We start from the raw sequence: 15,692 nt of genomic DNA, 5'->3' as shown, positions 1-15,692 counted from the left end.
TTCTGGTTGATATGATTGGCTGAAATTTGCATGTCTAATCCAGCGAGGCAGCGAGGAGGGACTTTATTTTAGAGGCTTTAATAGAAAAGAAACGGCGGCTGAAACATGGATTAAAACGGTAACAAATGCAGTGATTTTAACATGAGAAAAACTTACGGCACAAGCATCTTTAAAAAACTCAGACTGAACACATTTGGTCCACTTAAAGCTAACTAGAGTTCATTTCCCTCGATAATCTGGAACTAATTTTCAGTCTGAATACACCCAAAGAACTGGAGAGCAGAGGATGCAGTACTGGAGGACAGATCCTCATGGGAGGACAAACCCCTGCATGGGATGTACCACCGGACCATAACTGAAGTGGCTGATTTCAAGAACTCCTACCAATGGCTAGAAAGGGCTGGCCTACAGGACAGCACTGAACCACTCATCCTTGCAGCTCAGGAACAAGCCCTGATCTCCGGAGCGATAGAGGCTCAGATCTACCACACCAGAGAAGACCCAAGGTGTAGGCTGTGTAAAGAGGCGCCTGAAACAATCCAGCAAATAACTGCAGGGTGTAAGATGCTGGCAGGTAAAGCATACATGGAGCGCCACAATCAAGTGGCTGGAAACAGAAACTGGAAACCCTTGGAAACCCCAAGGTCAAAATGGGAAACACCTCCGAAGGTGGTAGAGAATGAGAGGGCAAAGATCCTGTGGGACTTCCAGATCCAGACTGATAGGATGGTAATGGCAAACCAACCAGACATTGTAGTGGTGGATAAAGAACAGAGGAAAGCCTTTGTGGTGGATGTGGCAGTGCCAAGCGATGGAAACATCAGCAAGAAAGAACATGAGAAACTGGAGAAATACCAGGGACTCAGAGAAGAACTGGAGAAAGCCTGGAAAGTGAAGGTGACAGTGGTGCTTGTGGTAATTGGAGCACTCAGGGCAGTAACCCCCAAGCTGGAGGAGTGGCTACAACAGATACCTGGAAAGACCTAAGACCTCTCAGTCCAGAAAAGTGCAGTGCTAGGAACAGCTAAGATACTGCGCAGGACCCTCAAGCTCCCAGGCCTCTGGTAGAGGACCCGAGCTTGGAGGAAAAACCACCCGCGGAAGGGTGAGAGGGGCGTAACATTTTATATATATATGTATATAAATATATATAATAATGGATTGGATTTATCTGCGCTTTTCAAGACACCCAAAGCGCTAACATTGTGTCCATTATTCATTCACTCCTCATTCATACTTGGTGATGGTTAGCTATGGTTGTAGCCACAGCTGTCCTGGGGCAAACTGACAGAGGCGTGGCTGCCAGTTCGCGCCTACAGCCCCTCTGACCATCACCGGGATCATTCATGCACATTCACACACCAGTGGAGCCACACTGGAGGCAAGGAGGGTGAAGTGTCTTGCCCAAGGACACAACGACATTTTGGCTGGTGGGAGCGGGGATCGAACCGCCAACCCTTCGATCATTGGACGACCCGCTCAACCACCTGAGCCACTGTCGCCCCCGATGTTACAATCATTATATATATATATATATATATATATATATATACATACATACATACATACACATATATATATATATATATATATATATATATATATATATATATATATATATATATATATATATACATACATACATACATACATACATACACATATATATATATATATCATATATGTATCACAATGTAATTGGAAATAAGATTAGAAACTCCTACGTTTACTTTGTCCATTGTTTTTCTCCAAGCAGAAACTCTTTCTTTTGATGATGCAGCCGTATTACTTTTTGATGGGCGTATAATCTTCATAGCCGTTATTAAAATCTCCGACTCTGTCTCACTGAAGTATAGCGCTCTCTTTTTTTTCTCCATGTGTTTCCATGGAGACTCGGGATATCGGCAATCCATTGAGAATGCCTTAATGTCTTGCAGTGCACGTGCATTAACCCAGGGTTATCAAGTCGAGTGTAATTACGTTAACTCATATCCGGCCTTTTGGAACCGACATACCCAGAGTAAGCAAGTTCAGGCGGACTTAAGCCAGAGTTCATGGTTAAAGTCAAGAAAGTTCAAACATGCTTTCTGGAATATCCCCCTGTTCTGGACTAAAGCTTGTAAACAAAACCATGTGATTAAAGATCTCTTCACTCATTCGTCAGGAATTACAAGGGCGGGACAAAGCAACTAGAGGCAGAGATTATGGAAGTCCTGCGCTTTTAGTTAATTTAAACTTTATATTTTGCTCTCAAGTTTGAAACTTCTATATCAACGTCAGGCTCAACACTTTTTATTTGCTTTTTTGGCCTGGTGGAGACATGCCGCAGGGTGGTTACTGGCAAGACGACAGGTAAGAAGGTACTCTGATAAGTGTTTATGACATGGACTGTTGGGAAAAAAGTGAAAGTAATGTGTATCACATTAAAAGTTGTTTTAATGAGCCTGCATTCATCCGACCACATTTCAATGAGTTGCTGTGTCTCATCGTTTTGCCGTTACGCCGTTATTTTAAGAGAATTCTGTTAAGGAACTACAAGGTAGCTTTCAGGATGATGTCACAGCAGCACCGGGCGCCTGCTCCGTATTTAGATCCAGGAAAAGCATGTATGAAACGTTCTAATAAATAAACATAATACCATGACATTCCTACTCTGTTTACTTTGGCTGTGGTGGTCGTTTTGGTTGAGTTGTTCCGCTTCGGGAACGGATTGTATTCCAACTGAGGAATCTCGGAGCGAACTGAAGCTCAGTCCCATTGGAAACGAACCGAGACCACCTCAAAAGATGGATCAGAGAGTGGTTCCTGGTCCCGGACCAGGATCCGTTTGCACATATGAAAATGAAAATTTATTCCAGATTATCGAGGGAAACAAACTCTGTTTCACTTTAAGAGAACCAGACGTGTTCAGTCTGAATACACCCTGAAATTCTACACAAAAACACTTGATTGTGCACTCTTGCATTTGAAAAAGACAATTTAAAAAAATCTAATGATTACTAGGATAAGTTAATATTTATGTTAAAGCTTCGACTATATTTTGATATATTGTAAAAGTTTCCCGGTGGTCTTTTAATTATCATTATGCTGTTTTTAGCCAAAGGAAAAAAAACTGGGCTGTATTCTGGGACAATGTTTTTGCAGAGTGCCAAGAATCTTTTAGAAATTCCCTTGTGAGTTTTGGGAAAAACTGTTGGCACAAAGCAAACCCATCTCACCACCTCATTTCCCATCATCCATCTGTTGACAGTCTCTCATGCTAGCTTGCAGCCCTTCACACCATCAACTTAACATTACCGGTGCAACAAAAATGGTGAGCTATATTGCAGCTATCCAGCCGTGCAGTTTAGATCCAGATTCTAGCTCAGAAGAGGAAAACAAAGACGTACATGGATCTATTTGTCTACAAGTGGATGCATCAGAATGGAGCGGAGCAGGGAGCTTGTGGCCCACCAATTGTATTTCCTATGTCACAGCTTAAATCTTTTTCCAACTGCATTTTTTCATCTCCTCCTGATTTACAGTGATTTTGACTGAAGAAATACTCAGAGATGCAATTTTAAGCTTAATTTCTTTTAGATATGCCCTCCATAATCAGAAAAATACTACAGGAGCATGTTAAAATCACAACATTCATTGGAGTCAGTCTTAGTTCTATATATTTCTAAATTGAAACCAGATCCAAGCAGATTGTGAGATCAATACATCAATGATTTCATGCTGTATACTTGATAATGCTTGGAAATTACACAAGTTTAAGCTCAAACAAGACTGGCAAAATGTTAATTCATTTGTTAAATTGGTTACCTTGTCTCATTTTCTTGACTGGATTTATTTTTTAAAAATCTACACTCCAAACTTTTAGTTATTTTTAAAGCTCAGGTTTTATTAACTCTTTCCCAGTGCCACATTTTTTGTGTCAAGTTCTTTACGGTGCCTTTGTGGGTAGGATTTTGGCTCGTGTATGAAAGTCTAACATTTGCACAAGTAAAAAAAAAACTAAATGATGTTTTGAAACTGCTGTTTTTGTCTCAAAGCTTCCAATAAGCTTAGTGTATGTTTTGTTTATTTTGTGGTAATTGTACAGCAGTTGTACAAAGTGAAATCCATCTGTGATACCACACACAAGCAAAGGCTTTAATTGAGAGTTGAAAGGAAAAGAAGCTGCTTTCGTTTAGAGGCATTTCCTGCCTGTTGGGGTTTTTAGGCCCATCAAAGCACAAATATGCCCAAAAAAAATCCCTAAATGAACAGGAACTACACTAATTAGACCCCATTATTGCATTCAAGCTTTAAGGAGTTGCCTTATCGCCTCATTTACAAAAAGCCTGTCATTTCAACACTTTCACCTAAATAGCCCGTTGAGACAACTGTGTTGTAATGTTGAGCAATAAATAAAACTGAATTGAACTGAAAATATTTATAAAATTTATATTTGATCAAAATTCATTTTTAAATGATTGTAACATTTAGGAGGTGAAAAATAAAGCCGACAAAACCGTCTTTCCTCACTTTAGAAAAAATCTCCTGGCTTGATGTCAAAGCAGGCGTGCACAAACCTCTACCTTTGCTGTTTTGTCTTTCAGGGAAAGAGGGCTCAAAGGAATGTGTCAGAGGGTTCACTCCAGTTTGTTTTCTGTCAAACAGGAAAGTGGACGGTTTGGCCTTGGTGACTCTACCTGTCCTCATCGCTGTTACCATTTATCACTATTATCGTCAGTCCTGCCTCTTGCCTCCAGGCTATTGTTGTCTGGGCTAAAAGCTGCATTTAACATTCCCTGAGGCCACCAGCTCTGTGCCCGTTTTGTCTCGTAAAGAAACAGTGGAATGACATTTCTAAAAGAGCAAAATATAGACGGAGTGAGTTAGCTGCAGGAGTGCGTCAATCTTTCCTTCATCATAAATTAAGTGTCTAATGCAGAGGAGGACATTTATCGCCATGTGTCTGAACTTGTCTCTGATATGGAGGGGAACGCCACTTCAAGACAAAACAAAAAGTTAGACAAAAATCAGGCGGGATTAAAGCAAATCCAATTTGTTTTGACAAAGTGTTGGATGAGAAGGAAGCAAAAAAGAAGAATGGAAGGCCGATAGAAATAGAACCAATTTCAAAACACAGGAAATGAGTGCTAAATTGTTATGCATAAAGTTAAAATAGACTTTAATTACCTGACAGGAAGCAGAAAGTAGCTGCAAAGAGTGAGAACAACTAAAGACGCTCCTGCAAATACCTTATTGCTTCTTGAATCACGTTGAGATGCAATTAAGCGAGAGGTTTAGTAGATAATTGATGAAGGGGTTCTTCTAGTTCAGAAGTCAATCAATAAGCCATTGATTTTCTTTACTTGATCTGCAATGTGTAGCAATAATTACTGGTTTAATGTGATCATGAGTTCTAATGATAAACAATGATTATTGCATAACGGTTACCGTTACTGTTTACTGCAATCATGAATGAATGTTTTCTGAAGTTAATCATTACTAGGCATTGGATTTTTTTTACTTGAAAAAGAATCTATCGGGTCAGAACTGGATTACAAAAACTGTAAAACTATAAAATGAATTAACTCAGTAGGGGTGGGATTATATAAACTTGCTTCTTCCCACTCCTTTTCAAGCCATAAATCAAGCTCTACTTAAATTTAGTTAATGATCACTGTATTTAATTAAGCAAATGTGATTTAAGCGACTTTCTTGTTTTGTATAAATATGTGTAAATTCTTTATTGCTTTGAATAAAATGCTTCAAATCAAGAAATCTGCAACATTTAACAGTAAGAGTCATCAAATGGATTTTTTTATACAAAACCTAGTAGGAGCAGCAAAGTCTTCTTTTTTCACCCTCCAGTAAAATTTGATACTGATTTGCTTTTATCCATTTGTCTAAAAAATATGAATCACATTTCCTTTTTGGCATGAATAAAAACAGAAAAATAAAGAGGAACAAGCATTTTCTCTTTTGACAGAAGCTTGTAGGATTTCCTTTCAAAATAAAAGACTTCTTAACTGGATCATGCTACTGCTTCTAATGTACTCCTATTGAAGATTTTAAACAATGAAAGACAAAAGTAGAATATTTTCTTGTTGTACCCTGTAGGTCTCATGTATCAAACTGAAGGCCAGCGTAAAAGGACATGGCGGGCCAAATGTGGCCCGCCATGTCCTTTTATGTGGCCCCAAGAGCATACAAGTTTTTAATTTCTTAGAATAAAACATAAAAATTGGTGTGTATTTATACATGTCTAGGGGGAATCAGACTTGAAATATCAAATATCAGCTATACATTAGGACTTAAACACTGTCCATATAACTTAACCTGACAGTATCAAATTTAAAAGGATTTATTCTAGAGTTTACAACAAACATGTTTTCTATCTAACTGTAATTTTCACTTTAAAAAGTTATAGTAAAATAATCATGAGTTATTTAACATTGAGGAGTAGATACATTTATTTTTTATTAAATTTAGTTACATGTATAAGTTATATCTGGCCCTTTGAGGACAGTCACTATGCTGATGTGGCCCTCAGTGAAAATGAGTTTGACACCCCTGCTGTAGGTGAACGGTTGTCCTCTGACTTCATTGGTTTATGATCCAGTAGAAAAAGTAGAAAAAGAATATACAAATCTGTGCAATCAGAGAAAATCAGACTTTTTATCGAAGTGCAGTTTTGTATTTAAAATGTGTGTATTCTGGAGGAAGCTTAGAAGGACTCTTGATGTCAGGACAGATGTAAAAAACCTTTAGTTTTTTTACTTCTAGGTGCGCCTCTATCACAAATGTAGCAATCAATGCTAATTAAGTAACTCTTTCTTTTATTAAAGACCAATAATTTATTTATCTTCACCTAGAGAGCCACAAGGGGTGAGAAAGGCACATGTGGCTCCAGACTCTCAGGTCGCATACGCCTGGTCTAGTTAGTCTATCAAAACCAGAAATGTGGTGAGAAGATCAGAGATTTAAAGTAAAGACAAAGAGCTCTCAGTTAGGAGATAATATAACAGAAAACTCATAACATTATGAACAACAATATGATTCATGCAAGTTAAATGTCACATTCATCTCAAATTTATTGTGACTAAATGAGAATGTAGGAGACAGAACCACTAAAGGCAGTTTTAAAGAGCTATAAGAAGGATCTAAACTAAACATTTCTTGAGGTGTGACAAGGAAAATATCCTTTCATGAATGTGAAACTGATTTAATATGATATGGCTAACGTTACTTTATGGTAACAGAGCTCTGATCCCACTTTAGAACCTTCCTGTTGCCATAAATCCCGTGCTGTCCTCCACTCTCTATGCTGATTTATGGTATTCCCATTTCGTGCTGTTGCATGCTGTGCCTTACTCTTTCAGAACGCTCCAGGCTGTGGTTCTAACCGTGCTGACAAGTGCTGAATTGCAGCATTACCGATGTTCATCTAGGCCAAAGAGTCACCAGATGTGTCTGTTTTTTATATTGTGTGGATGGAGAAGAGCAGCCGTGGATGTTCTTCCTTTAAAACAGACACAAAGGAGTGTCGCCTGGAGCTTTCTTCGGCTCTTATTCTTCACAGTTCGAAAACAAAGACAGAGACTGAGCAACAGGGTCTGTATTAGTTCAAAATTAGATTTCTCCACTTTTTTGAAAGCTGGAGAAAGAGACCTAGTTACTCTGCTGATAAATAGATGTTCTCCGCTAATTTTATACAACAACAAAAGACCAGACAAAGTTGCTGCTTCGAGAAAATTTTCCTTAGAGTTTTGAGAGGCCACATAACAAAAAAACAATTCCACTTTGAGGATAGAATTCAACTCAAATAGTGGCTGCCTGTACAGTGAAACCGTTTTTTTTTTTTAGAAATACAGCTCAGGTTCCCACATGTTGACCTGCTGTATCTGTTGTACAAGTCTATCAACAATCAACATACACATTGACCCGCTGTCTTTTTGTGCAATGGTTAGTTTGCATTAACCACAAGGTGAATACATTGTTTAAAGAAATATCATTTTCTCAATATCATATAATGTATTTTGGACATTTTTTGGTACACAGTGCGCTCCTCTCCACCTCTCCAAGTCCTGCCTGCTTTGCTCTGGAGCAGCTGATATTGACAGCTCTGACCTCCACCTGCAACCATGCACTTTTGCACACTTCATAAAAGATCTTAGGGAATCAGGCCTTCAGTGTAGGATTGAATAAATTAAGGCTTCCCGCCTTGCATGCCCATGAGTCCTTGGGCAAGACACTGAACCCCACCTTGCCTCTGGTGGTAGGCAGGCGCCTGTGTTTGGCAGCGGAGCCGCCACCAGTGTGTGAATGTGTGAGTGAATGTGTGTGTGACTGGGTGAATGGGTCTGTGACTGTAAAGCGCTTTGTCCTTGTAGGAAGAAAAGCGCTATATAAGTATACGCCATTTACCATTTACCAATTACAAATGTGCATGTGTCTGCTCAAACTGTTAGAAAACAGACTCCATGGGGGATGTCTGAGAGCCTGACGTCCACAGGTGGGAGTTGTGGTAACAGCCCAACAAAGTGCAAGAAATTTGGTATTTGCTAGAGAACACCCAGATTAGCAAATTCACCACTGGCACCCTGTGTTCTTCCCACATGAAAGAAAAGTTCAAGAGGACCCTCTGCTGCCTGCAACATCCTCCAACATGACTGGTTTGGCAGTGGGTCAGTAATGGTTTGGGGTGGCATTTCTTTGGAGAGCAGTACAGTTCTCCATGTGTATACCAGGGGTAGCCTGACTGCCAATAGATACCAAGATGAGATCCTCAGACCCCTTGTGAGACCATATGCTGGTGTGATTGGCTCTGGGTTCTTCCTAATGCAAGACAATGCTAGAACTCATGTGGCTGGGGTGTGTCAGCAGTTTCTGCTTGACAAAGGTATTGAGGTAATGGACTGGCCCGCCCGTGCCTCAGACCTGAATCCAATCATCTGGGACATCATGTCTCAGTCCATCCACCAATGCCAGGTTGCACCACAGACTGTCCAGGAGTTGGCAGATGCTTTGGTTCAGGTATTGGAGGAGATCCCCCTGGTGACCATCTACCGCCTGATCAGAAGCATACCACCAGGGAAGTCATACAGGCATGTGGAGGCCACAAACTAATGAGCCTCATTTTGACTTGTTTCAAAGACATTATGTCAAAGTTGGATCAGCCTGTAGTGTGTTTTTCGATTTTTCTTTTGGCTATGATGTGATATGATATGAATTTCCATTAATAATTTTTCTGTGTTTGTGTTGTCAGCACATAAAACCATGAATGAAGAATATTTCACTCGTTCAGATATAGGATGTGTTTTTGTAGTGTCCCTTTTATTTTTTTGAGCAGTGTATTTTGTTGCAGCTGCTGCAATCCTATCCAGTCTGTGTCCGACAACAGACCCACATCATCTGATTGTGAGCTCACATGGTGAAATACCACTGTGTAATCCCACTTCTGTATGCACTTTGTGTCTCATAGCTGTCTGATCAGCTGAGGTTTCCTGCGTGTTAACATTTCTGAGTCAGCTGCTGCAACGTCTGTCTTTAGATCTGTCATCATCCTCTCAACCTGTGTAAGTTAATTAGGGTTTGACAGGGTGAGCACCTGCTCTCCACCCACTTCTCCCTGCACTCTGACATGAGCCACAATGAACTCACTTGGAAACTTCTTAGCATGATTGAGCCAGGACTGTTGTTGCTGATTAACAAGTTTGTCAGAGAGCTCTGGGAATGCTGCCAACTCTCCCCTGTACTTGTAGTGGGACATGATGGGACATCCCTGCATTCACAATGATGGAATCAATGTCTGAATTAACTGAGACTTTCCTAAAAACAAAACTTTTCCTGCAAAAAATAAAATAATTTTGTTAATTATTTTTGCCAAATGTACATAAAACCTGATTTCAATCAAATCAGTTCACTTGATTTTGGAATTATAGATTTGCTACAGCACTACAAAATGGTAAATGCACTATATAGTGCACTATGTAGTGAGTAGTGAAGGAATTCGGACACAACTTTATAAATACTTTATGAAAACGTTTCTTATTGACAGAGTCCTTCCCCCATCAAAGTTGCTCTTTGGTGTAAAAAACAAGTCTCCTACCTGGGAGTCGTCTTTTTTTACTAAGTCTTTCTTTTCTTTCTTCAAGCTGCATGTGACTGCGTCTCTGGTCCATGTGAGTTGGTGCTCAATGTGGTAGACCCCCAGCAGTGCAGAACTTTGTACAAACGACAGATGTAGAGAGGGAGAAAGGTGCAACTCATTGTAATGGAAAACCTAAAGTCAGCGAAAATGAACATGGGGACATGAAATAATTCTTTGTGTTTTCACAAGAGTAGCTTTACTTCAGATTTGATAGATGTGAATAAAGGTGTGGCAGTTTTTTTTTCCACATCTCACTTTGCGCAATGGCATAGACTACATGTGTTGTAACTTATTTTTGTTTCATTTTTCAAACTGTTGTCTGAAGCCTGATAAAACCAGGTTATGTCTTAAAGCAGTTCATACTTTGCAGAAGGTCATTGCCTAAAATAAAATAGCGTTAAATGAAAGACAAGAGGATCTTGTTTGTGCTGTTTTCCCTTCGAGAATTTGTATGTGAAAGCAAAAAAAAAGGAAAGAGTAGAGAAATACTTTTCCAAATAGGTGATGAGTAAAGTGATGTTATTATAATTTTGATCCAGTAACACTAAGTAAAGTAATTACTTTTTAGAAGTAAATGCTGCCAAGGCTGATCCATGATGCTAACCAGAAGGTGGGGTCTGTTCTGGCTCCAGGCTTATCAATGCAGAGTTAAAATCATGTCTACAAATGTCATTTCAGCTAAAACTTGAAGATTTTTTTAAATGCAATCTTTGAGGCACCACCTTCAGAGAAGGTCTAGTTGTACCAAAAAATGGTTTTCTCATCAAAAAGTTTATTTTATTAAGTACACTTGAATATAAGTATAGCAAGTATACTACAGAATATGTACATGTGGTGCAAGGAGTATCCTAACCGAATACTTCTTCAGCTTACATGGAAACTTTTTAAGTTTTCAATGTCCATTCATTCCTTTTCTAAATCCGTCCTGTCCGTTTCGGGGTCAAGGGGCTGCCGGAGCCTATCCTGGCTCTCCCATACACACTTGCCTTCACACCTAGGAACAATTTAGAGTAACCGATTAACCTCTGAAGTATGTTGTTGGAAGGTGGGAGGAAGCTGGAGTCCCCGGAGAAAACCCACGCATGCACGGGGAGAACATGCAAACTCCACACTGAAAGGTCCCTTTGGTGTTCTGTTTCAGGTCCCTAACCACTGCGCCATTGTGCTGCCCAGTTTACAATATGAAAATAGTAAAAAAAAAAAAAAAAAAAAAAATAGACACTGCCTCACTTTTACTATACAAGTATACTCGTAGTACACTTAAATACACCTCTTTTTGCTAAGAGTCATCAGCACTTAATTACTCAACGGTTTGTTCCATTTGCTCTTTCTGCTTTGTTTAATCTGGGAGTTTCCACATTGGTGAAGCATCTGGTTTGGGCTCAAACATGATGACATCTGCTGTTTTTAAAAATACTTTATGAACTCTGAGCTTGTTTTTTCTCAACTGTACATTGAGAAAGAGTCACTTTAGACCCCCAGGTGCAAGATGCAGAAACCTAAAGACCCATTCCAATGAAAATGGTGTTTATTGGTATTTTTAACATGTTCTTTTAGCATTTATGTAATAAATAGCCTCGGCCTAGTCTGAACCCCTCAGCTCTGATCAGCAGAGGATTAACAGGAATTAAATTCTGAATGTGACCTTGAAAACTTTGCAGATATGCTGAGGCTGAATCAAGGTGAGTTGTTCAGAATTAATGGATTAGCCAGAGCTGCTGGGAGATCCAGTGGGGGGAAAAAAACAGTCATTGCAGCACATGGAAAATGTGACCGTGAGGCAAAAAAAAAAAGAGGAGATTCTCAGATGTTCAGTTTCCATAGTGCTCTGTGGGACAATAATTAACACAACAACAAACAAAGACTGAGAATTCTGGATTTTTATTCATCAAACTTAACCTCAGCTATATTGTAATGTTTTATTCTAATTTATTCTTAAGAAGTCAAAGACTACATTTAACGTTAATTTCTCTATATGTCCTGTAAAAATAACATGTTTGTTTGGGTTTGCCTCTCATCTGTTGAATTCCTTTCATCTTAGTTCTTGTAAGTGATAAACTGTGAGTTGTCTCTCATTTCAGATGAAAAATAAAATATTCCTAAATAATTTTATTTGAACATCATATCAGGTTTAAAGCAATACTTGATAAATCCTAACAAAAAAAACAGTCCACGGTAGAGCAGCAGAGTTTTATTAAATAAAATATTAGCACTGATGATAAACAAGGCAGGAAGAACATAGTTATTTAGTTCAAACTTTGTACATTACTTTTAAAAATTATTCTATTTTCAAATCAACATTTTAAACATTTACATAAGCTACTCTGTTCAAATCTGATTATGTTGTTATGGAAATGACATGTCTCTGAAACTGGCAAATAAAAATGAAGGCAAACCGGCTCACCCTGCTGGTTCTAATCTAAACAGTAGCAACAGATGAGACGACAATCAATAACAATGATAAGGTGATTGATTTCAGCCCAGAGCAGCGAGGCGTGAAGGACAAACATGATGCAGGCGGGTCAATGCTGCCCCTTTATGTGAGGGCGGGGCTGCATGCCGACACAGTCTTGGGGGGGGGGGGGGGGGGGGTCCAGGTGGGATCTCACTTATTCACACTTGCAGAATTTTAGAGCAGCTGAGCTTCGTGTCCTCATGGGAGTCTCAGTGTTTTTGTCATGAAGCTCAACGGAAGTTTGAAATAAGTACAACCCTGTCAAGTTCATGGCTCAACCTGCTGGAAAACCCAAATACATGTGACTTTATTAGCTTAGCCAACTATACCATTCAAAAGGACGGGTAAGCTGCGTCTGATCCTCTGAGACTGCAGGCATTTATCGTTACCTCACCACCGTCTGTGGGTTCAGTCATCCTGAGCATCATCACAAGTTGTTGCAGGTTTACATTGCCATGGTGGACACCCCCCTACTGGAGCTGTTTCATCTCCTAAAAGTCAAAATACCTACATTGCCTGACTCGGATGCAGCTATACTGAACAGTTTGATGCTGATTAGAATTAACCACATGCAGAGTTTAGCTGCTGCCTGGATCGAACTTGTGGGGTTTTCTACTGCGTGTGGGCTTGTCAGACACTGGACAGCATTGTTGATGTGAAGATTTGCTGCAGTATTTGGGGGATCTGCTTGGTGTCCATGGCAACAAATGATCTCCCGGCTGGAAGGGTCCTCTGGAGTCTGAAACGGAAACAAAGAAGTGACTTCAGCTTCAAAGTTGTGGCCCCGACCCATGAACACAGAACAGTTTGTTCATAGAGAAAACAAGTAAAAAACAAGTTTAATTTTAGAAAACGGCATCAACATGAAATAAGAACGTGGAACTGAAAACCAGGCCCGTCCAATCAGAACTACTGAAATGTATTTATTGCTTTTTTCAGTACACTGTGTTTTATCTAAGAAAAATTTCCCAGTCTTTAAATTCCAAGTATTTTTACTCTTCCACTGTATTTTTTGATGATTTTATGACTCTAACTTTATTTTCTAGTCTTTCCATCACCAGAGCTCTACCTACATCACTCTGCTTCCCCCTCCTTACCTTTCAGCTTGATCACCAAGGGAGCCAATGAAGATGGCAAAGGCATTGATCTGAGGATCAGATGTCAAGACCTGTGCGAATCTCTCTGGCTGAATCCCGTAGCGCTCCAGGTTTGCGTCACTCAACACCACCACAAAGTGCTCATCCGCCTCCTCTCGTGCCAGCTCCTTAATGCTGGCCTCTGTGGCCTCTAGGGTGTAGTCGCCGCTCATGCAGAACTGGGAATGGGCGTGCATGGTCTGCAGGTTGAGGCAGAGGCAGAACAGATGAACTTACAGCAGATCTTACATTTCTAATTTTACATTCCTGTTTATTTAAATTTGAAGTTTTTTTTTTTTTTTTTTTAGAAACTTAAGTTACACATTAACTAATGAGGATATTTAGACTTCTAAAGATCCCAAAAGCTCAAATGTTTCCAGTATGTTTTGTTTGATTCATTACGGTTGGTTGACTGGAGTGAGAATGCATCTGTACCTTGAGGACTTTGAGCCTCTCCTTGTTGTTCTTTGGGACTTTGTTTGTCGTGATCAGAGGAATGTCAAAGCCGTCACCTGAGTGGCCCACGAGGTCGTACTGAAACACAATACAACACAAGGACTGTCTTACTACCATAGAAATATCAAGTGGACAGTTCACACTAACCATTGGAATCTGGTGCAAAACGTTCTAAAAAAAAAACCTAAGCTCTCCTGCTCACAAGAGAGTGGAGTGACACAGAACTCTCCAACATTGATCAATCATTCTGAACCACCTTTCCTTTCCTTATCTCTTAGAGATCCTGACAAGTTTATATGAGCACATCTGGTTTTTGGCCCATGACAGCATCTGCATACATCTGCTTGACCTCATATTGGCACACGTTACAAGTCCAGTTGTTTCGTTATTACACACTTGATGTATATCACAAAGTGCAACAAAAATGAAGTCAGACTCGTGAGAAAGTCCTGGTATGAATGTGTCTCTGTTGGGTGTTCAGTATCAGACCAGACAGAGTAACACTTCACAGTAAAGACACACCGTCTTTCATTTTTAACGCAGTCGTGTCCCCATGAGCCTCCTCCTCCACTTCATCATGTCTCACGAGCCACTTCATCTCTACTTTTAGGGAGACAAGTCAACTTTGTCAACTCCTTGTTACTGATAGCAGCTGTGGCGACAGGTCAGTCAACGCTTTATGCAGTGAAGGTTCATGTTTGTTACATGAATCAATTGTGAAATTGCCATTTTTTTTCACCACACAAAGGTCATCAGAATCAGAATCTTTCATTGTCATTATGCAGTGAACAATGACATTTTTTCCAGGAGCTCTTTTCCAACAATATTGAAAATACTATATCAAAAAATAATACATAAGACTGTACAGTAGAATGGGATGAATATTGCACACATGACATGAATATTGCGTACTTGTTTTAAAGTGCAGCCAGAACATTGTCAGCTCAGCTATGATTAGTTGTGATGTGGGTTATGTTAAGTCTGGGGAGAGGGGGAGTGTCGTTGACACGGTTGTGTGATGTGTGTGTGTGTGAGTGGGGGGGGGGGGGGTGCGGGGGGGTGGAGGACCTCACAGCTCTGGGGAAGAAGCTGTTTCTCAGTCTGCTCGTGTGGGTTCTGATGCTCAACAGTTGATGTCCTGGGTGGTTGGGGTCTGCAGCTATACGACCAGCCCTCCGTCGGACCCGGCTGTCGTACACTGGCATTGGCAGTGTAATACCTTAGCCACATGCACCCGTATGGGGGTTGACCCTAATTTCCTAATTTTTTAAAGCCAAGTTGTGCACAAGGAGCATGCACTTACGGTATCTCTTGAACAGCACCATGCATTCCGTGCACAGCATGCTGGTTTGGGGGCATAAAAAAAGGAAAAATTCGTATGACACACCTGCGTCTCACCTACTTCTCCCTTATGTGTTGTCTAAGTGTTCGCTTCTTCTGCTACAATCCCCAGCTTTCATGTGCCAGTCCAAACCGTGGGTAAATGCTGGGGCTCTTTATCCGGACAATCCAGAAC

At 40.2% G+C, this 15,692-nt stretch overlaps 1 protein-coding gene across 1 annotated transcript in view; it reads right to left on the bottom strand.

Annotated features, from left to right (window-relative positions):
• Positions 1-12,304: 12,304 nt before the first annotated feature.
• vwa8 (von Willebrand factor A domain containing 8) overlaps positions 12,305-15,692 on the bottom strand; it is a 73,918-nt gene continuing 70,530 nt past the window's right edge. The window contains exons 43-45 of the mRNA XM_011489452.4: positions 14,156-14,254; positions 13,682-13,920; positions 12,305-13,323 (exon numbers count right to left, since the gene is read on the bottom strand). Coding sequence (XP_011487754.1) covers positions 13,215-13,323; positions 13,682-13,920; positions 14,156-14,254 — 447 coding nt within the window. The 3' untranslated portion in view covers positions 12,305-13,214. The remainder of the gene's footprint in view (positions 13,324-13,681; positions 13,921-14,155; positions 14,255-15,692) is intronic.

Source organism: Oryzias latipes, chromosome 21 (assembly GCF_053564925.1).
Source record: "Oryzias latipes strain Hd-rR chromosome 21, Olatipes_Hd-rR_3.1".
Classification (NCBI taxonomy): domain Eukaryota; kingdom Metazoa; phylum Chordata; class Actinopteri; order Beloniformes; family Adrianichthyidae; genus Oryzias; species Oryzias latipes.
This window is presented reverse-complemented; position numbering and strand designations above follow the sequence as displayed.